Source organism: Leguminivora glycinivorella, chromosome 6, assembly GCF_023078275.1.
Source record: "Leguminivora glycinivorella isolate SPB_JAAS2020 chromosome 6, LegGlyc_1.1, whole genome shotgun sequence".
NCBI lineage: Eukaryota > Metazoa > Arthropoda > Insecta > Lepidoptera > Tortricidae > Leguminivora > Leguminivora glycinivorella.
Window position 1 is genome coordinate 23,240,007 of NC_062976.1, and position 24,294 is coordinate 23,264,300.

At 33.9% G+C, this 24,294-nt stretch overlaps 1 protein-coding gene and 1 long non-coding RNA gene across 2 annotated transcripts; one reads left to right on the plus strand and one right to left on the minus strand.

Annotated features, from left to right (window-relative positions):
• Window positions 1–1,588: 1,588 nt before the first annotated feature.
• LOC125227484 lies at window positions 1,589–23,282 on the minus strand. The gene is made up of 5 exons (XM_048131811.1): window positions 23,216–23,282; window positions 21,847–22,062; window positions 21,203–21,238; window positions 20,645–20,904; window positions 1,589–1,766 (listed from the first exon to the last, which is right to left on the minus strand). The coding sequence occupies exons 1-4, from the start codon at window positions 23,241–23,243 to the stop codon at window positions 20,654–20,656; spliced, it is 531 nt and encodes a 176-aa protein (XP_047987768.1). The 5' UTR covers window positions 23,244–23,282; the 3' UTR covers window positions 1,589–1,766; window positions 20,645–20,653.
• LOC125227488 lies at window positions 12,707–15,197 on the plus strand. The gene is made up of 4 exons (XR_007177186.1): window positions 12,707–13,040; window positions 13,238–13,356; window positions 13,855–14,191; window positions 15,014–15,197. It is a non-coding gene; the product is annotated as an uncharacterized LOC125227488 (long non-coding RNA).
• Window positions 23,283–24,294: the final 1,012 nt, after the last annotated feature.

Genomic DNA, 24,294 nt, shown 5'->3' on the forward strand with positions numbered 1-24,294 from the left:
TTATACACACGTCGGTGGCAAACAAGCATACGGTCCGCCTGATGGAAAGCGGTCACCGTAACCTATGGACGCCTGCAACTCAAAGAGTGTCACATGCGCGTTGCCATCCCATTAGAAGCTTGTACACGACCTTTTGCTGTGTTAAGTACAAGTACCTCTAGTGTACAAGTTCCAAGGAGGATTCGGGTTGCCGACGACTCAAAGCATCTCATTGAGCATACAGAGTTGTGTGCGTGCGTGATGACACGACATCGACACACCGGTCGTTCGCATGAATCGCATGTAAACAGTAATGGAAATGATGCTCGTGTATTGCGCAATAGCCCAATAGGAGCGTCCATCTGCATGTGTGCGTTCAAGAACTTGCGACAGGCGTATTCAATACCAACCACCCGGAATGTCTGATCTCCTTCCTTCACACCAATCGATCGATATCTCGAGTTAGAGACTATTGGTCCATGAAACACTTGATGAAAAGTAATCTTCCGATGACATTCAAACGGAAGCTCATGGACATATGCATACTCATAGTTCTGACCTACGGTGCACAGACTTGGTCTTTGACTAAAGCTCAGAAGTCCAAACTCGGGGTTTGCCAACGTGCTATGGAGCGCAGCATATTAGGTGTCAAATTGGTGGATCGAGTCCGGAACACCACGCTGTGCTCCAAGACGAAAATTATCGATGTAGCTCGGAAGGCGGCCAAGCTAAAATGGGACTGGGAAGATCACGTCCGCCGGATGCCGAACGAGTTATGGGGCAGAATCACCACGGAGTGGAATCTCGAATATTTAGGGGATCTGGCAGACCACGTCAGCGATGCCAGAACGAACTGGACTCCTTTTTGAAGGAATGGCCAAACACGGCTTTGAATAGATATATGTGAAAAGATTGGGGGGAGGGCTTTGCCCAGCAGTGGGACACGACAGGCTCCAAATAATAATAATAATAAAGATACTAGCGATCGACTTCAATTGAACGGCCTAACCGAAATAATTATAAATATGTCAATCCGATGACAATGCAAAGTTTATCATGACTTAGAGCTGACGACCATAGTAATGTTGTAGATATTGGTATGTACAGTAAACGGCCATAAAGAATGCACGTCGGTCTTTGGAAAGAGACAATGAACGTCACATAAGCAAGAAAGAGACAACACTCTACGATGACGAAAAAGTATGGTCGTTTACTGTATGCAAAGTTTCAGCTCAATCGAAAGTCGGGACCTGGGTCGAATTTATCTTCTACGTTTTGACCCAAATATATTTGTAGTAATCTATAATCTTAAATAAATGTAATATACTATGAAAAAGTAACCAAGCTAGGCCTCCAGTTGCCAACGGCTGGAATCGAACCAGCGTCCACTTGACTGTTATTGCGACAGGTGCCTGAGCTATTTGACCACATACATAGGTCACAGCTTACAGTGACCATGATCGAATTTTCCAAGTATATGCTTGTTACTGAAGGCTTGTGGCGCCTCTGGCAATCATTAAAGCATAACAGGAATGCTTCGATCTTCTAACCGAAGCAACTCAGGTGATTTCACATTAGCTCGAGAGATGGCGCTGCTAATAAAAATCTATTAGAATTGCTTTATTATGGTGTAATCTCGCAAATGAATGACGCTGAGTAGTCAGAGCAAAACAAGTCGTTGAGTAGACCGCCTCGAATGGAGCCACAGTTCTCGTCCCCAAGACCGTTGCCATTGTTGGGCTCGCCTGCTGCCCATCTGTCGAATCCTGCTTCAGCGAGGGCCTCACCTGTTGATGAAACGATGGATTATTGTGCCGTTCGTTATACTGAGAAAGGCACCATATGTATTGAACAATCTTTAATACTACAGTACAGGAAACTTAGGCTTTCTGAACAAGTATGATAATGGTTGGGAATTTTATATATATATTATGTATGTATTGATATATTTATATATTGGTTAGGTACTTATTTTGTATTTTATTTATGTACTCTAGTATGTAATTTATTTAATAGTGTCATTTTGTATTTATGTAGTTTATATAATTGTTAGCAATATTTTGGATTACTTTTGACCTTTATTGTACTCCTGTAAGTTTGTCTATCTTACGTACTGGAACGATCCTCTCATCTTCTCCAAGGTTAGCTGGAAGAGATCCCTTATAGGGATAAGCTCGCCTTTGTATCTCTATTCCTACAAATTGTATATAAACTGTAGTACACAATAAAGTGATTACTACTACTACTTCTAAAGGGAGGGAAAGGCATCAGGTCTTGAAATCAATATCTTATTTTAAAGGCGCACAGTACGGCGTCAACATTTAGCGTAAGCGGCAATATTTTGGAGTTAATTATACAATAGCTAAGTCCATTGATTCAACTCATTATTTTCAAGAATTACGGACACTAAGAGTACCTATCTAGCGGAGAATCAACCAAAGGTACAGCGACATCTATTCGACCATTGAAACGAACCCCCCCCCTAACAAAACCCAAAAGAAACCTAGACGATCACGGCCTAATACTTACTCAAGCACCTATAATAACACTACCTAATACTTACTTAATTAATTGCTGCAAACTTACTGTAGTCAGTAGACGATGTAATTACCTAAGACCTAGATTAGTTCAGAGCTTTGTATATAAGCGGTTCTTACTTAAAACTAATGGCCAAGCTGTGATCTGCTAGTGGTAGGATCCTATGTTGTGGTAGTAACCCAAATTCGTTTAGAAGGAAGATGGAATGTCAGAACAAAAACACAGAGTTAGTTTAAAAAGAATTTATTTAACGGCTAAGATTATTTTAAGTTGATTTTGAGTTTATTATTGTATTTTATCCCTAACTGTACCTACCTAGACTTTAACCTAGAGAATGAAGCTACCGAGACATTGTAACCTATTCCACCGGGAGAAAATGTCCCAAAAAACTCAGCCAGTGGCCTAACGGATAATATAAAATGCAATTGCTAGCCTAGCATTAGCTCAGACACAAAAGTCAGCAAAAGCAAACTAAATTGAACAGGAAAGGCAATCGATAATGAAGATAATAAATAAATTATTCAAAGAGATGATTAAGGTCTCTGGAACTCTCTAATAGTATAGTGCACAAAATATGAACAAGGTTTCGTTATGTCCATAGATCTTCAGCATTTCTCCAGATTAGCTGACGCACACTATTAACAGAAACCATAATCAATCTGGTAACCTTCTGTACCTTCCAAGAAATATTATTCAATCTACTTATCAATGCCAATTCCAAAGTAACTTATATATTCAAAAGTAAGAGTTTTTAATACGATATTATAACTTCAGATCAAATTCCTTATAGAACTGTACCTTTCAGTCATTCAAATATATCCCAAATATCTCAATATCCATTTCTCAAGTCAAATAAAATTCAAATGGCTAAAGCATTCTGCTCAAAAAATATTAACAAGCAAAGCATTCATATAATTAGGATCCATATTAATATATCATTCGCTATAGCTGTCTTTCAATCTTTCAAAATAACATACAAAACCATACACAGACATAGTAAGAATTCAAAGTAAATTCAATAAATAATATTCTAAGTAAACTATTTAAACCTTCGCTAAATTATTAAAATTATTCAATTATTTGAAACACACAAGAGAATGCATCTAAAAAATAATAACAAGCAAAGCATTCATATAATTAAGCTTCATATTAATATATCATTCGCTATAGCTGTCTTTCAACCTTTCAAAATAACATACAAAACCGTACACAGACATAGTAAAAATTCAAAGTAAATTCATTAAATAATATTCTAAGTAAACTATTTAAACCTTCGCTTAATTATTAAAATTATTCAATTATTTAAAACACACAAGAGAATGCATCTAACAAAAATAATAACAAGCAAAGCATTCATATAATTAGGCTTCATATTAATATATCATTCGCTATAGCTGTCTTTCAACCTTTCAAAATAACATACAAAACCGTACACAGACATAGTAAAAATTCAAAGTAAATTCATTAAATAATATTCTAAGTAAACTATTTAAACCTTCGCTTAATTATTAAAATTATTCAATTATTTAAAACACACAAGAGAATGCATCTAACAAAAATAATAACAAGCAAAGCATTCATATAATTAGGCTTCATATTAATATATCATTCGCTATAGCTGTCTTTCAACCTTTCAAAATAACATACAAAACCGTACACAGACATAGTAAAATATCAAAGTAAATTCAATAAATAATATTCTAAATAAACTATTTAAACCTTCGCTTAATTGTTAAAATTATACAATTATTTAAAACACACAAGAGAATGCATCTGCAGTAGGAAAATATCAATACAAAACTCACCGACTATCGAGTTTTGTTCGATAGTACTTCCCTGGTAGTCTGCCGGAGGCTCTGCTATGGCTCCGCAGCTGCCGAAGGCTTCTGACTTCTCTGCTGGATTCCTCGAAGCTCCGCAGAAGGCTCGGGCTCCTTCGACGTCTTCCACGGTGCTCCACTGGGTTCCGGCTGCTCCACTGAGTTCAGGCTGCTCCGCTGAGAGTCTTCCTCGCTTCTTCTGGCTTCTTCTTCTTGAGGTCTTCGCTGTTCTGAGGTCGATGACTGAATGCCCTGCTTTGACAGTGTACCTGCCTTTTATACCCTGGTCTCGTGTTCTAGAACGTATTCTAGAATCCGACATTTGGCTGTAGGTGATTTTGAACCTTATTGAACGTACTTTCCTTATAGCACTAAGGACCATTTTACTATGAAATCAACTATTTTAGGTTTTCCATAAAAAGTTTGTATACTTATTTATGGAAAGAAATACATTGTTATGAGTTTTAACGATTTCGAACGTTATTGTCTACTACTTAAGGTTTATTTTCGTATGAATCACGTTCTTATTACAATTTGTATGAAAACTAGTTTCTCACAATTTTACATGTTTTTTTAATATTTTTATATGGAATTTCTTCTAAAATCTGATACAAATAATTTTTATCTACATAATGATATAGGTCTCAACTGCTAAATTTCCGTATTTACAAAGTTATAAACGAATATAATCTTGCCATACATTTTACAAGTTTCACATTAATTACAATACTTTCTACCTTTGTTTTTCATTAGATTGTTTCTAAATAACATATTTGACTTGATTATCACATGATTCATCCTCTTGAACCTCGATTTCTTATGAACTTTATGATTAATTTTCATCCAATAACTTAACCTAAAATAACGTGATTTATGCCTTTTCTATCCCTTAAATATATACTTATTCTCATTATTTCCTGATAAAATTGATTATAATATGTATTTCAGCTTATTTACATTCATTAGCTGTTCCTTTTTCTGTATTCCTAAAATTACAACCGAATAAAACCTAACCTTACAATTTACAAGTTTTACATTCATTTACGCTATTTCCTTTCTTTGTTTTTCGTATAATTAAATCTATATATCATATTTTTATTAAATATCACATGATTTCACCTCTAAAATCTTGCTTTCTTATAATTTTTACTTTTACAAGTCGCCCAAAAGATAACCTCAAATTACCTGAAAATACTTTTCAGTACTCAAATAACTATTTATTCTTACTACTTATTGATTAAGTTTACTGAAATATGTTCTATTAACTATTTACATTATTTTTTATACAGTCTTACGGTATAGAATAATCTTAACTTGTTAATGTTTGTTCCTACATTGTAGCAATTATCATAAGATAACATTTTGCGTCTTATTTCCTACTTTTATTCCTCTTACGCAAAACTACGTCTGTTATTAGCTTATTTCTAAAATAATATAACAAAATATTACTCTATTTTTAAGTAACTTGTGCTATTCTTTTCCATTTAAACATAGATTGGCAAAATATGTTGTCCTTTGAAGATTCATTTTACAAAGATGTTTCTTACACCTTTAATTTGTAGAAGTACAGTTTTCTACTCTTAATTTCTATTATTTATATACTAACAATGTTCATTATCATGGCTTTACATCTGTTTGAAGGCATATTTCCTTGTTTCATTGAAATATTCTTACATCACTCATTGCCGCTTTGTGTAAATTTTTCATAGAAATATTACTTGTTATTTACTCAATATAAATGTAATAATCTAACAATGGGTAATTTTCTGTTCATTTATAGCTATCATTATTTAATATTTCTTATCTGCTATGAATAAAATAATCCTAATTTTTCAGTAATCTACAAAATTAAGTTTTCATTTTCTCATAGAAATCTGTATAGAAGTCCTTTGTCAGTATTTAATCAATGCTCAAACTAAATATCCATATTCATTGCTCTTTTAATTACAATGTTTTGTTTTAATATTCGTCCTAGATTAACATTAAAGTTAAAGCTTTGACATAAATATTCTTGTTTCTATTAAATTGTTTCATATTTAATCTAATCAAAGTTCAATTAAGTACTCATTTCTTCCATGAACGAAACAGAGGAATCTCTGGCTCGTTTCAGTCTGCCCTTCGTAATGTCTGACTTACAAATAACATGTGTTATTTTAATAAAGGACATTACGCTCCCAAATGCTAAAGTTATCAATATTTCCTCCCACCAGATGTACTTTCCTTCTGTCTGACTTACTATCAATCAAAAAGTTGACAGCATCATCAAACGGAGAAAAATTAAAAGTGTGGTGTGTATAAATGACCGTTACTTATTAATACAGTTAGACACAGAAAAGAAAACAGACCTTAGTGTTCAAACAGTTTCATGAGGCAAATTATCAAGAGGCCAGAATACCATTCTTGGATTAAGTACAAGGAGTGTGAATCCTCATATTCTCTAATAGAACCTTCCGTCATCCACTCCACCGGTATCCTTATCACTAACCTTTCTTAGCTTACGGATCCCGCCCCCAACATTGCCCTGGAGTGGCGAGGAGACAACAGAAGTCTTTCCAAAAATAATGATTCCTTTCATTTCCTGTAACCCCTCACAATTAATCTTCCCATGGACCATCAAACAGTCCGAAATCCATTCTAATGTCAACTGATATTACCTTTCACGGCGTGATGTCCACATTGTAACAAAGATAAATCAACTAGTAAATATCTGAAAGTTCAGAATATCGTTTATTGATTTTCCTATTGTTCAATTATGGGTGTGTATTTTAAACATGGTCGTGTTTAGTGTCTCACTGTCTGGGAAATACCTAAAACTGGTATTTTGTATACTAACCTAGCACCAAAATTTCCCAAGACAATGATCTTGTAACCCTTTGCGACCCCCGACCCGACCAGTCCCTAAGCTTTCAATTGAACTACTGATAACTTTTCCATATTACCAATTTTGTGTTATTGCACAAAGCAGCCTACTCTCATTCTCTTTCTCTCAGCGCTTTGGTAAGTTTCCTCACCGCTCGTCCTCAGGATACACTGTCAATCTGTCATTTCTTTCTCTCATACTCCCTAATTACTGTCAACTGTCTTTGCTTTGTTCAAAAACCCAAAATCTAGTTAACATGAACATAATAGTAAAATTTTTCCCTAAGCACAGTAATTGGTTTTAAATTAATAAGAATCCAAAACATCAAACCAATATTCCATTTAGACCCCCAAATTTCAATTAATTCTAAGATACCTAAACATTATACTACTTAAAATCTAAATGCACTATAATATCTATGAGTAGCTATCATGATAGAAACTCCTTTTTTTCTAATTTTAATTTTACGAAATAAAATTGCAACAGCCTAAAAGTTTCTAAACACAATGACCACTCCTACCATTATACTAAATTTTCCCAAAAGAATTAAAAATCATTTCTCTAAAACATAGCTTGTATCCAAAACGAATTATGCTAAATAAAATTACACAGTTGTCCCCAAAATTGAGTTATACCGTAGTAATTCCTCAATATTGTTTAGTAATTAGTGAAAATCAAGGATAAATCGAACCCCCAATTATCTGCACATTATCATTGACTCCAATATAAACGAGTTTATATCAGAAAATGAATATACACAGACTCTCGATCTAAGGGCACCTCCTAAACGTCTTACAAGAATCCAAAAGATTTAGAGTCATTACTGATATAAATTCAGTTAGATTCTTAAAAGCAATAAATTTGATGCGCCATGGCGTAGGTTGCTCAAAAAGAGGGTAGGAGGGTTTACGTTTTGTATGGATATTGAATCAATACAAACAATATTCCCATCGCTACACACAACACACTACTACACAGATTATAAACCTGCATAGAGATCCAAAGGGAAAATTCATTTTCACCTGTTACTGAGACTTTCCCATCAAAAAACTCCTTAATGTATCCCATTAACCTCAAATAAAAGCACTGTTTTGAGAAATAAACCTTTCTTCCTTTGGGCATTATCAAAAAAACTTTCATCGTTACTGAAATTAGCCAAATTTAAATCAATTTCAGTTAAGATTAAAATACCTTATTGTCAAAACATCCACATCTATTAATAATCACTGTGGTTGGCTTCAACTACTTTTATTTAGTAAAGAAATAAGAACTACAACTTTATTGAGATAATATAAAATTACTGTGTGTACCTTTATAACGTTCCGTTATAGGAAACTCTGAAATTTAAATACTATATGTAACTAGTATTTACACTACAGATAGTCTCAATAAATAGTAAACCAAACAAATCCCAATTTGTTGTTGGATTCGCGCCATGTAAATAGAGAAGACTATCTACTTTATTAATATTTGTCATATGACTCGCTTAATACGATGACCACTATGACTCTATTGTCCCAAGAACATAATTCAATTCTTGTGTTCTTTAAAACTATGATACAATTTGATACCTCATCACGTAGTTCCGTAGAGATTACCGCGTTCAGTTTCAATATTGTTGTAAAACTTGCAACTTTTAATTAAAACAATTTTTAGGGTTTATCATTACCCAGTTTGTAATTGCTACAGCGTCATCTAGTTAGTTTGTTGAAACTAAAGTAATGTGAACCTCAAAATCTATAGATGTAATCTTCGTTGAAAAACCGTTAACCAGTTTGTATTAATTACAACGACATCTAGTTCCAATTATAAGAATCACTGTAAAGCAAACATTAAAATCATCTAGAATAATTTTAGTCAACACTTCGATAGCTAGTTCGTGTGTATTACAGTGACATCTAGCTTTATTTGTAAGAACTAAAATAAATCAAATATTAAAATCGACTAGTATAATTGTAGACGTCACTTCGTTAGGCAGATTATGCTCAGTACAGCGACATCTAGCGGACAATTTTGTCTCGCTCTTAATAAAATCCTATAACTTTATATTAAAATCTTTAAGAATACCTAAAGTATTTGTCATATTAATTTACAAAATGATTAGTCTTATGTCTTTAGGGTTCCGTGCTTCCTGTGAAATGTATAATTATTCATCTAATGAATAACCTATCCAACTAACCTAACCACAAAATTAAAATTATGAACCCCGACCGCAACCTAGTAATCCGATTTTCATGAAACATGGCTAAGAACACTCCCGACTAACACAGCTTTCAAATAAAAAACTAAATCGAAATCGGTCCTTCCGTTCGGGAGCTACGATGCCACAGACAGACACACACACAGACAGACAAACAGACTAAAACGTCAAACTTATAACACCCTTTCGTTTTTGCGTCGGGGTTTTAAAAATAAACTTAAATAACTACACTTAACAACCGTAACATACATACATACTTGTTTTCTTTATGTTCTATGGCAGTCCGTTATGAAATTCACTAATTTTGAAAACGCTGCCCTTATTCTTTGGCCCAAATTTTATTTCTAAGCAAATTTAATGAACAGACAGTTTGTCTGATAGTAACCGATCATTGCCTCCCGTAGATTCCCAATACACTAGAAGGTTGTAAATGCGTTGTTGATATTTAAGATGAATGCACTTTCTTTAAGATTTGATGGTTACAATGATTTAAAATTATAGCGAGAATACACTTAAAAGTAATCCATTTCATTTACGGTACTAGCCTAATATAACACACATACTTACTTGTAGGAATAAATAGTTATATTCCTTGTTATCCATTAAATCCTTCGATTTTGAAGATACATCATCACAACTATGAATGTTTTACTGGAACTCGAATCCAAGATCTTCATCATCAATTGAATAGGCAATATTCTCTAGTCTAATCCCATAAATTAAGTTGAAACTTCATAAATTATGTTGAAACTTCCCTCTAACTTAGGCTAACTTATTTTTCTAAACTTACATACTAAATAAATTACGGCTAAGAAAAATACCTATACCTAAAACTATGAAAATTATGTAGGTACTAATGACTATAATTCCCTAAACTTATGTTCTAAAATAGCTTATAACTAAAATTAGTACTTATTAACTAAAATAGAAGATAGGATATGTAAAGCTATTTTTTTTTTAATCAAAAGAAAAATGGAAAACTTGACACCTGTCAGGACTCGAACCTGCGACCAGTTCTTCATCGATGCTGTTGATATCACCAACTTAACATACTTATTATATAGCTTTGATTTTAATGTGAAACAATCAATTCACACCTGTGCCAGGTAGGACTTATAAATTTACGCATTTTAAAATTAAGAATAATGGAAAACTCATGCAGGGTTCGAACCTACAGTCAATGCATTATAGATGGTGTTGATATGAATATGATCAACTTACTTAGCTTACTTATAGAATTACGTATCTTTATTTTAAGAAAAATGTAACACAATTCACACAATTACACAGGACTCGAACCCACGTCCGTCTTAGTTACTTATAAGATTACTTATTTTTAATTGCAGAAAAATTGAAGCTTTCACACCTTATATCGGAAACAGACCCACGACCAACTAGCTTATTTATAGAATAACTTATTTTTTTAATTAAAGAAAAATGAAACAATTCGTACCTATGACAGGAGTCGAACCTGTGACCGACTAACTTAAGTAGGTACTTAACTTGTGTAAGTCACCTAATGTTAGAGAAGACGTCATGAAACACGTCAAAGATAATAAAATAATATTAAACTCAATTCTTGTCACAACTAGATTCCAATTGTTCGATACACTATGCTCTCGATGTAAACCCGGTTACGTAATAAATTCAGTAATTAATGGTAATCCTATGACCCAATCAAAACTGCTGACCACTGAAGTATTTATTCTGTGTGACAATTTCTGATGCCACACTTGGTACATTCGAGCAGTATAAGTCTACTGCCCTTCTTGATCTTTGGTGACTTAATTTACAATCACATAATATATTACTGTTAACTTGCCTAAGTCCTAATATTATTAATTCTCTTCTTATTGTCAGATAATGAATCCTCTCGTCGAAAATTGCTTCTTAATAAATAGATCAGACATTTTATTTTAATATGTCTAACAGTACAGAATATATAATAGTAGAAGTACCAACGTTTAATTTTGCCAAAGAGGATCGACTATTATAGAGAGTTACTGTCGAAGTAAAATGTGTAATTACAGAGCATAGACTGCAATCTTTTGACACAGGCTTAAATCTTTTGACACAGGTTTTTATAATTCGGTCCATTTTCTTAGCTCAATCAATATATGTTAAAATGTCAAATATTAGCGTACCCCAAAGGTGTAATGCCATCTAGTCCACCGTACCTTTTTCTGTATGGTACTGAGGCACGTTTTTTTTTCTTACACTTTATCTGTCTATACGGAGTTATGTTTGTCTTTGGTTCCGCTTATCAATATTTATCAAAATTTGAATTTCGTGACAAATACGTGCAGGCTTCCCATTGGTCCAACCTACTTTGCATTTTTTCTGACTTAATTTGGGCTCTACAAACCTTTCTTCTTAGGCCTCTACAGACTTTAAAACAGACAGACAGACAGGTCCCTAAAACTGAAATTTGTGTTTTTTTTTTCCGAAATTGACTACTATAAAACTACAAACTTCATTGCTAATTACACAGTTTCACACTTTCACTACTTAGGTAATACGTTTTTTTTATGATGTATTACGACTCCTCGTCCTGCTCGTAACATTCATTCGTCTCTTTCATTCAACTTCACTTACAATGTAAACTACAGGCTATATAACTTACACTATTGTTCTAACATTAAAAGTATTATATATTCTTCTCTCCTTACTCCATCAATATGCTTCAAACATTCAACCCTCTCCTTTCATTCTTATCTCTGTCTAAACATCTATCTTTCTTTCTCTTATATTCTTAACATAACCACAGTTTGAATATTTATATTTATGAAAAGTACATACAAGAAGGATAGTTCTTGCTCAATCTAAATTTGACAGCAATTAAGGGTCGAATAATGTTGTCCCTTTCTAATGCTACCGCTTTTTCTATTCACTATCCCTCTCGGCTTAATACAATCGTTGAAAATCACGTAAAATCGGATCTGTGGTGGCATATGCAAGACAACATTAAATTATACCAACAAACAGAATATATAATAGTATGACTGTAATTATTACATTTTCTCCTACACATTGTTCTCCATTCATTCAATAAAATAATAAATTATTACTTGATCAACAATATTAAATTGTATGCAATTTGTTGATCGCAAAATCTGTAAAAACCTTAACTATCCTATCCGCAAAGACATTATCACAATTTTGTCAAATTATTAAATTGAATCACCCCATTCGCCATTTACTGACAGAGTTGGCGCGTTCTAGTATACCATCAATCACAGAAGGGAATGATAGTCTGGGACAATCGTCTGTTATGCCTACTCTATTTTGTCTGTGACTTTTTCACTTCGACTGTCAAATGAAATATGGCGGTTTATAGTCGAACTTGAGGACATTTGCGAATTATATTTGGATTCAAAGTAAAATAAACTTATATACGTGTTAGTTCCTTAAAGCAACAAATTAACTACGTAACTTTGTGATCCATGGTGTTATTTTGTTTCCGCAAGACGAATAAATAGTGGTGTCAAATTAGTCAACGCGGTCAAAGGCGGGACAAGAAGTTTCTTGTTTAGCTATATATCTGTATATTCGGATAGATCGACAAGTAAATACTAACAAATTGTAGCAACAGGCAACTAGATGAAATACTACAATGACTACAAAGAAGTGAGGAAGATAACAGGTTTGTATTGTTTTTGTTTTTAAACCTTACGTTATCTACCAGAAGTCAATATATTCTCTAAACTACTTTGTTCTGCAAATTCTTATAAGGAAGAAGTTTCTCCTATTTTATTTTGTAAACTGCCAACTTTTCTTATGGTGGTTTCTGTGATAAATAGTATGAATTGACATTTTATAACCTTTAATTTTTGTTTACAGAATCGCAATGCAAATACGACTATCAAAGTGGATTTGAATAACTAGAAAGTTGAAAAGAAGTTGAAAGCTGGTGTTGGTTTGTTAAACCTGTGACTCTTAACTGGACAAACTCATTTCAAGTAATCCTTTCCTCTGAAAACTATATCAATTAAGTTTGAAACATTTAAACTACTTATTTAAAAGATGCTCAAATTATGAGTTCATGTAACTATAAAAGAAGAAGTGTAAACGTGATAGTAATTGAACTTGTACATGTCACACTGCTGATGTGTTGAGTGCAAGCCCTCACGAGAGTGGAAATCTGTGGAAATAGTTCCCACATTAGGTCAATGCAAATTGAGACTTCACATATTTCTTTGTATTTATTGACTGTCATATGCAAGTCTCTTCATGATGTTTAAATGAATACATAATACTAATATCTCTGCCCTTAGCCCCTTATTACAGTGAACCCCTTGACCAAGTCACTGTTTATAATGTCCTAAGCTAGATTAGATAATATTGTTTCTCAAAATTTCATACAACAAAAGCACTAATCCCCTTTCAAAATGAAAGCTAACTCTCCTAACTTGCTATTTGTTTGCATTCTTATACAAAATTTGCTTTGATAATTTCAGTGTACCAGAATGAACCCCAAACTGAACCCGTACCTGGCTAGACAAGAAGGAACTCCCCGACACCTGTCAATTATTATCTCTGCAGTCCTAACTTCTTTGAAGAGAGAAATGAAATAATGCAAGCAACGTTTTCGACTGGAAGCTGCAGAAAGCAAGCCGTGGCCCCGGGCACCCTGTTCACTCATAGAAGCAGTCCATCAAAAATGAGCTACAAGCGGCTGATTTGAGCTTGAGCGAAGCCTCAAGAGTCACTCAAGATAGGAAGGCGTGGCGCGAGATTATGAAAGCCCTTTGCACCTCTAGTGCCTTAGGACTACAACAACAGTCCTGACTTCAGGTAAATTTTTATTGTTTTATAAGTATTTATGATATGAATACCTACTGTTTAGTGATGTCTACATGCCAAAGCAGGTTGTGTAACTTGACTTCTCAGTGTAAATAAATAGTATGAAGATAATAAAGAATACATCTTAAAAAAGAATTGTTAGATACAAGCATCTATCAGTTGTTATAATTGCCTACTTGATTAATAAATAATAATAAATAAATAAAAGAACGCTGACAGATTTTAAGACTAATAAATATATGTCAGATGTCTGTTTAAAAGCTAGTATATCTCATAGTCATCCTTCTTGCGTTATTCCGACACCTACCACGGCTCCTGGAAGCTTGGGGTCCGCTCAGACAACCAATCCCAAGATTTGGCATAGGCACAAAGCTAGAATACCTACTCAGAAAATCATTTACAATATAAAATCCCCATTCACTGTAAGAACCTGGAGCCTACCATGGAACTCAGTTAATCTGTGTGAGAATGACAACAATGTCCCTCAATATTTATTCATTTATTTATTGCAAATGACAATATGTTAAATGTCACACTTCATGGCAATAAGTATTCTATCAGTTAACATTATATCACATACATACATACAAACAAACAGTTTCACCTGTTTCCGATACGCGTAGGCAGAAATCATGAATTTGTTATGTTCCTAACAAACTACTACAGTTACTTTAATAAAATTCCTCAGGCATACTTTATTGGATTTAAATACTTTTGAGCTTGCCTTTCTTTTAAAATATTACCTCAAGTAAGTTGTAAAAGTTTTACCTATTATGTAACAATATAAAGAATTATTTCATTCTCTAATTTCAGAATGTTGGTGTCTACAAGTGTTTGCCTGTCTACCCCAGTCTACCAGAAAAACCCTGTCATGAGTATGGGTTGTGAGTCTATCACTTCCAGTCTACAAACTATGTATGCTGTGGAAATGACTTCATGCCTAATTTATTTATGTGAAGTGTTATGTATAGCTAAATGTATTATTTGTTAAATAAAAGAAAATATTTGTATTTTATTTCTACCCATGCTATGTCAATTGTGTGCTTGTCTTATGAAATGAATACCATGCTACAATTCACTTACAAATGTACATTCTATCAAGAATCTATTATTTGTGAATATTACTATCTTGGAATTAACTATTGCATTTTTAAGCCTTATGGATTGAATACTGAATATGAATAAAATCTTGAACACAAAATCAAAGGAAGCACTCAATTTGCTTAAATGACAAAATATTATGTGTCTATGTACTAATGTAGCCATAGCACATTATATATCAATCGATTTACTGCCCTTAATATAAAAGACTGAAGACCAGCTAGTAAATTTCATTTGTCTTTATAACAAACTATACTCCTATATCTATTTCTATTTCCTGACTGTCTAACAGTACAGTTTTAACTGTAGGTAAGTAAATGTGTACTGAAATAAATTCAAAGTCAACTAAACCCCACACAGTGTCCAAAATAATTCTAAATGTTTGTAAACATACAAGGTAAATATTGTGTTGACAACTCTTGCTTTGATAAGCAAGAAGACACATTTTGTTCACAAAAATCCCCCTGATAGAAACCATATTTAAATAATGTTAGTATTTAATAGTATATTCTTAAACAAATGAAAAACGTTTAAATTAATATTAATATGACTACTTCAACAAGACACTGTCCTAATAAAAGATGGTTGTGTGAAACGGAATTCATAGACCTTGAGACTATGCATTAACAAAACTTCAGCTTTGAACTAGTGTCAAACATACCGGTTCACCATGACTCCAAAATACAGAAACTATTATGTTTATAATTCAAAAAGAGTCTATAACGTTCATTTCGCGTGTGTAAAATGGTTCTAAACAGGAATGCAGTGTATGGAAATGTGAAACAGGAAAAAGTATTGTGTAAAATCGAAAGGAAAAGTGTTAAAGTTGAACTGTAAGTAGATAAAAATATTTACATACAATTAATATCACCCCTCCCCGTAATTGTTCCGACATTCCTTCTAAATTCTCTCCATCTACACGCCAACAATGAAACCGCAAATATACAGAACTCTGACTGAGCAAAACATGAAACTAACCTAACATTAGAAACCTTACCTTTAATACACCGTTGTCTTATCTTATCTTATCCTGGTCACGGCACCAATGAAACGAACCCCCCCACCCTATCTATACCCAAAGAAACCTAGATGATCACGGCCTAATACTTACTCAAGCACCTATAATAACACTACCTAATATTTACTTAATTAATTGCTGCAAACTTACTGTAGTCAGTAGACGATGTAATTACCTAAGACCTAGATTAGTTCAGAGCTCTGTATATAAGCGGTTCTTACTTAAAACTAATGGCCAAGCTGTGATCTGCTAGTGGTAGGATCCTATGTTGTGGTAGTAACCCAAATTCGTTTAGAAGGAAGATGGAATGTCAGAACAAAAACACAGAGTTAGTTTAAAAAGAATTTATTTAACGGCTAAGATTATTTTAAGTTGATTTTGAGTTTATTATTGTATTTTATCCCTAACTGTACCTACCTAGACTTTAACCTAGAGAATGAAGCTACCGAGACATTGTAACCTATTCCACCGGGAGAAAATGTCCCAAAAAACTCAGCCAGTGGCCTAACGGATAATATAAAATGCAATTGCTAGCCTAGCATTAGCTCTGACACAAAAGTCAGCAAAAGCAAACTAAATTGAACAGGAAAGGCAATCGATAATGAAGATAATAAATAAATTATTCAAAGAGATGATTAAGGTCTCTGAAACTCTCTAATAGTATAGTGCACAAAATATGAACAAGGTTTCGTTATGTCCATAGATCTTCAGCATTTCTCCAGATTAGCTGACGCACACTATTAACAGAAACCATAATCAATCTGGTAACCTTCTGTACCTTCCAAGAAATATTATTCAATCTACTTATCAATGCCTATTCCAAAGTAACTTATATATTCAAAAGTAAGAGTATTTAATAAAATATTATAACTTCAGATCAAATTCCTTATAGAACTGTACCTTTCAGTCATTCAAATATATCCCAAATATCTCAATATCCATTTCTCAAGTCAAATAAAATTCAAATGGCTAAAGCATTCTGCTCAAAAAATATTAACAAGCAAAGCATTCATATAATTAGGATCCATATTAATATATCATTCGCTATAGCTGTCTTTCAATCTTTCAAAATAACATACAAAACCATACACAGACATAGTAAGAATTCAAAGTAAATTCAATAAATAATATTCTAAGTAAACTATTTAAACCTTCGCTAAATTATTAAAATTATTCAATTATTTGAAACACACAAGAGAATGCATCTAACAAAAATAATAACAAGCAAAGCATTCATATAATTAGGCTTCATATTAATATATCATTCGCTATAGCTGTCTTTCAACCTTTCAAAATAACATACAAAACCGTACACAGACATAGTAAAAATTCAAAGTAAATTCATTAAATAATATTCTAAGTAAACTATTTAAACCTTCGCTTAATTATTAAAATTATTCAATTATTTAAAACACACAAGAGAATGCATCTAACAAAAATAATAACAAGCAAAGCATTCATATAATTAGGCTTCATATTAATATATCATTCGCTATAGCTGTCTTTCAACCTTTCAAAATAACATACAAAACCGTACACAGACATAGTAAAAATTCAAAGTAAATTCATTAAATAATATTCTAAGTAAACTATTTAAACCTTCGCTTAATTATTAAAATTATTCAATTATTTAAAACACACAAGAGAATGCATCTAACAAAAATAATAACAAGCAAAGCATTCATATAATTAGGCTTCATATTAATATATCATTCGCTATAGCTGTTTTTCAACCTTTCAAAATAACATACAAAACCGTACACAGACATAGTAAAAATTCAAAGTAAATTCATTAAATAATATTCTAAGTAAACTATTTAAACCTTCGCTTAATTATTAAAATTATTTAAAACACACAAGAGAATGCATCTGCAATAGGAAAATATCAATACAAAGCTCACCAACTATCGAGTTTTGTTCGATAATACTTCCCTGGTAGTCTGCCGGAGGCTCTGCTATGGCTCCGCAGCTGCCGAAGGCTTCTGACTTCTCCGCTGGATACCTCGAAGCTCCGCAGAAGGCTCGGGCTCCTTCGACGTCTTCCACGGTGCTCCACTGGGTTCCGGCTGCTCCGCTGAGTTCAGGCTGCTCCGCTGAGGGTCTTCCCCGCTTCTTCTGGCTTCTTCTTCTTGAGGTCTTCGCTGTTCTGAGGTCGATGACTGAATCCCCTGCTTTGACAGTGTACCTGCCTTTTATACCCTGGTCTCGTGTTCTAGAACGTATTCTAGAATCCGACATTTGGCTGTAGGTGATTTTGAACCTTATTGAACGTACTTTCCTTATAGCACTAAGGACCATTTTACTATGAAATCAACTATTTTAGATTTTCCATAAAAAGTTTGTATACTTATTTATGGAAAGAAACACATTGTTATGAGTTTTAGCGATTTCGAACGTTATTGTCTACGACTTAAGGTCTATTTTCGTATGAATCACGTTCTTATTACAATTTGTATGAAAACTAATTTCTCACAATTTTACATGTTTTTAAGTATTTTTATATGGAATTTCTTCTAAAATCTGATACAAATAATTTTTATCTACATAATGATATAGATCTCAACTGCTAAATTTCCGTATTTACAAAGTTATAAACGAATATAATCTTGCCATACATTTTACAAGTTTCACATTAATTACAATACTTTCTACCTTTGTTTTTCGTTAGATTGTTTCTAAATAACATATTTGACTTGATTATCACATGATTCCTCCTCTAGAACCTCGATTTCTTATGAACTTTATGATTAATTTTCATCCAATAACTTAACCTAAAATAACGTAATTTAAGCCTTTTCTATCCCTTAAATATATACTTATTCTCATTATTTCCTGATAAAATTGATTATAATATGTATTTCAGCTTATTTACATTCATTAGCTGTTCCTTTTTCTGTATTCCTAAAATTACAAACGAATAAAACCTAACCTTACAATTTACAAGTTTTACATTCATTTACGCTATTTCCTTTCTTTGTTTTTCGTATAATTAAATCTATATATCATATTTTTATTAAATATCACATGATTTCACCTCTAAAATCTTGCTTTCTTATAATTTTTACTTTTACAAGTCGCCCAAAAGATAACCTCAAATTACCTGAAAATACTTTTCAGTACTCAAATAACTATTTATTCTTACTACTTATTGATTAAGTTTACTGAAATATGTTCTATTAACTATTTACATTATTTTTTATACAGTCTTACGGTATAGAATAATCTTAACTTGTTAATGTTTGTTCCTACATTGTAGCAATTATCATAAGATAACATTTTGCGTCTTATTTCCTACTTTTATTCCTCTTACGCAAAACTACGTCTGTTATTAGCTTATTTCTAAAATAATATAACAAAATATTACTCTATTTTTAAGTAACTTGTGCTATTCTTTTCCATTTAAACATAGATTGGCAAAATATGTTGTCCTTTGAAGATTCATTTTACAAAGATGTTTCTTACACCTTTAATTTGTAGAAATACAGTTTTCTACTCTTAATTTCTATTATTTATATACTAACAATGTTCATTATCATGGCTTTACATCTGTTTGAAGGCATATTTCCTTGTTTCATTGAAATATTCTTACATCACTCATTGCCGCTTTGTGTAAATTTTTCATAGAAATATTACTTGTTATTTACTCAATATAAATGTAATAATCTAACAATGGGTAATTTTCTGTTCATTTATAGCTATCATTATTTAATATTTCTTATCTGCTATGAATAAAATAATCCTAATTTTTCAGTAATCTACAAAATTAAGTTTTCATTTTCTCATAGAAATCTGTATAGAAATCCTTTGTCAGTATTTAATCAATGCTCAAACTAAATATCCATATTCATTGCTCTTTTAATTACAATGTTTTGTTTTAATATTCGTCCTAGATTAACATTAAAGTTAAAGCTTTGACATAAATATTCTTGTTTCTATTAAATTGTTTCATATTTAATCTAATCAAAGTTCAATTAAGTACTCATTTCTTCCATGAACGAAACAGAGGAATCTCTGGCTCGTTTCACCATACATTTTTCTTTATAGGAGGTTCGTTATGTTCTTAGACTTTCGGTGTATGTCAGAGAAGAATGAAAAAGGTATAAGTGTTGGTTAATTTGAACGAAATAACGTATGATGATTATATTTAGGTTCTATCTTATTCGAAAAATATTGCGGGTATAAAAATTACACAATATTTGCACGCCTACATGCAGACTGAATTTAAGTATTTATTTTGTAACTCCTTATACCTGAGTTTCTATGCAAATAAATTCTGTGAATCTTTGAATCTTCATATAAGTAACTTAAGCTGTCACATGTCTTACCATTTACAGTCACCCACTTGCCATCGCTCGATTTCTCAAAACCAATATAAGCGTGGACACTATCAAGCCGCGTGTAAGGGGTGTAAGGCACTTCATATTTGCTCTTCCAGTAAAATTCATTGAGTACTGTAGATTCAGTGTTGCTGTTGATGATAGCCAGGTGACCCCCTCGTCTTGGCAAATTGCCTTGGCTTTTTGCCAGTCCCATACAATCATGTGATATTTGTAGCAGCTGCCGGTACGGGGCTCCCACTTGTATCCTGAATAGTATGACTGATTAATAATATTATCCTGTTTTACTTATTCGCTACGTAGCTTAAATAGCTAGGATTAAACTTCATCAACTTTTAAGTCTCTAAACCCTGGCAGGTGCCTTTGCGTGGAGGCTACTGGTAGCATCTTCACAAATATCCTTTTTTTTAGTAAGATTCTAAAAGGCTTCTGTGTTATTTCGGCTTTGCACGACACGAGGCTTCCAAATGTTCAGTAGACAGTTAAATTGTTCGGTGATGTCTAAAAGCATAATAGATATGTCCGAAAAAGGATGTCGAGACTAACCTTGAACTTTACTGCATTTAGGAATATGATGCGAATCTGTAACGAAATTATATTCGCATGATTTTTTACAGCCTGACCGGAAGTATGATTATCAGGAAGGCGCTGTTATTATGATGTATGGGGTGCCAGTTCAGTATAGTATGAAGAAAATAGTTCTTATGAAATTCCGCAATATGGCGCGTAGTCATATATTTGTAGCCAGACTTTAATTAGTTAATAGAGCCTCGTCCTCTCATGCAGCCGAAGTGCCGGGAAAATTCCTCTTCACGCCAGCCTCAATGACGTCATCTGGAGGCAACGGCCTGGCCAGGGTTGATGGCAAGCGACCTGATGGAATGACGCTGATGCCTTGGAGTATGGGACTGCGGTCGGGTTGCTATATGTGTAGATATGCCTAGGTCCATCCCATATTCCAAGCACTAAAGTCTTTCGACGGTTGAAGACCTCAACCGTCGCAAGTATGTCAACCTCGGCAGTAAGCTATATAATTGCGGCGTTTAGCGGAGCAGTCCAAGCGCCTCATAGATGCATCTGGTGGCCGGAGGTTTGGCCAATATTTCGCTCAGCGGATCAACATTGCTATCCTGCGGAGCAATAAAATATTAATAATTCATGTAGACACAGACATGTACACAGAGCCTCACTTGGTTTAGTTGTTGTCTCCGACTCCGACAAGTCCGACATCTCAAGGCAGGGCTCTTGGTACAGAATGTACCAGTCCTGGAACGGGGTGGAGGGGTGTCTGCACTTGTACTCGCAGATGCTATGGTACGTGTGGTGGTCGTTGGCGCAGAATACGAAGACCGGCCTGCAACCGCACGGTCTACTTGGGTTTGCTACTGCTAAACTTAACAGAAAACCTGAAATGTAAACAAAAGTTATGAATTTATTAGTTTATGCTTACTCCGCCGTGGCTGACGAATTGACGATGTGGTGGAGTACGTTCGCCGGAAGACTAGCTACTTACACGCTGAGGTTGCACCAGCTACAGTCGCGTCACTATCACTGTGCACTTCAGTTCGTTTGTGGTGAGCGTGCCACGGCCGCTGAAGGACACCATCGCGAGCGTAGACTTCTAGCCAAAAGGTGTGAGTTTTCGGCGGTGTCGGGGCAACCTGCTAAATTCTACATCGGGACAAACGAAAACAAAGCCACGCTGTTACGTCATCGCCCAAATCAATCGTTTAATTTTTATTGTTAGTAAATTTTTTTTATGTTCTTTATTGTTTACAAAATTTAAGTTTCATGACGCATTGGATTTATCTGTAATGTCATTGAAATATGTTTTCAAATAAATAAATAAATAATTAGCTACCCGACTTGGCTTCGAAGTGAGAGTAAAGAAAAGATGAAAAAAAAGTGTGTTAAAAGGGTACTTAATGGTAAGTTAATTTAGTTGTTTTTAAAATATTGACATATTATTATATTGTATAAATATATACATAATGCTATCACACAGTGTTTTGGTCAACCTTGTGTAGACTTATATTTCCACATACTTAATGTTGTTTTATCTCAATCGCAGGCAGCGTTTTCCATTGCAGTCAGCGTGACTTACCGAATTTTAATCAATTTGGTAATTTGCTAATGCACATTTTAAATTCTCACATTTCAATCAATTTAAAACAACACAATCGTTAAAGCCGTTTCTGATATTCTCAAATTATCGACAGGGCGCTCATCCACACACCTTACAACCTAAATGGTCGCGCACCGTACGGTTTCAGAGGAACCGAACGCTCCGGCTGTGGAATGAGCTCCCTGTCGAGGTATTCCCGATGAACTACAGTATGGGGTCCTTTGTACAAGTTTCTAATGGGTCGGCAACGCGCATGACACCTCTTGATTTGCGGGCGATAGGTTGCGGTGACCGCTTTCCATCAGGCGGGCCGTATACCTGTTTGCCACCGACGTGGTATAAAAAATATATATATATATATAAATAATTATAAATTGATACATTTTTAAAAAAAAAAATAGTTTAATTAGGTATATATATAAAATTCGTATTACCAGTACTAATCACCAATATTATTCCCATGTCCAGGCCGACCACTGCCAAAAGCCACAGTGGAGATTGATTAACTACCTATTAGTCTTGTATAATTGAATTTCGTGTAACTAATTTATTTTGTACACTCAAGCACATTTACTTCCAAAGTAATTACCTAGTATAAATTAATATGAAGAAAATGCTCTTGTAAAATTTTCATCACTAAACTTTATGTACTCAACAAAAATTAAGATGATTCTAAACATTTTTGTAAAGAACAATAAACAGCCATGTCCAAGTGGCGGTACGTAACTTTAGCACTGAGTGAAATGTGGAGAGGATAGCTGCGCATGGGAACGCATACCCTTCGCCCCCTGGAATTCCGGTCAGCGCTAAAGTTACGTGCCGCGTCTTGTAGGGAAAATAATTCTTATACTTGAATTATTTTTCCTACATGGCTGTTTTTTATTTTCATTTCGTGCCCCTTGGAGTAATTTCGCAAATGAATGGGACCGGATGGTCATAGCAGATTAAGTCGTTAAGTAGACCGTCTTCGGTCATGGCGCCACAATACTCGTCCCCAAGAAAGTTGTTTGGCTGGCCTGGTGCCCATTTGTCGAATCCTGCTTCAGCAACTGTAACACCTGTTGATGAAACGATAGATATTAACACGCCTAACTACCTCAAGGGAAATAACTCTAATAGAATTTTATGAAGATTGCTTGGGTCTCAGAACATTTTTTGCTATGTGCCACAGTTTACGAGGTATTCGCGAAAACTAAAAAAGTGACTTTTCACCCCCCTCCACCCGTTAGCTTCACCCCTTCCCCCCGGTATTTTGAGTATGTAGATAAGAACACCATTCCCTAGAACTATGCCAAAATTGGATTTTACACGAGCTTTTTGCCATTTGCCTACCTTCGTTAAGTGAGTTATATGAATCGTATGATTAGATGCCTTATGGCGGTCGGCTCTGAAGTTGCATTGCGCCGCATTAGTGAAAGATCGTCAATAATGGCGTAAGCTCCAACCGCAACAAGGCCACATTTATCAGTAGCACAAGACAATTTCTTATCTTTCCACTTACACTGTATCTGCC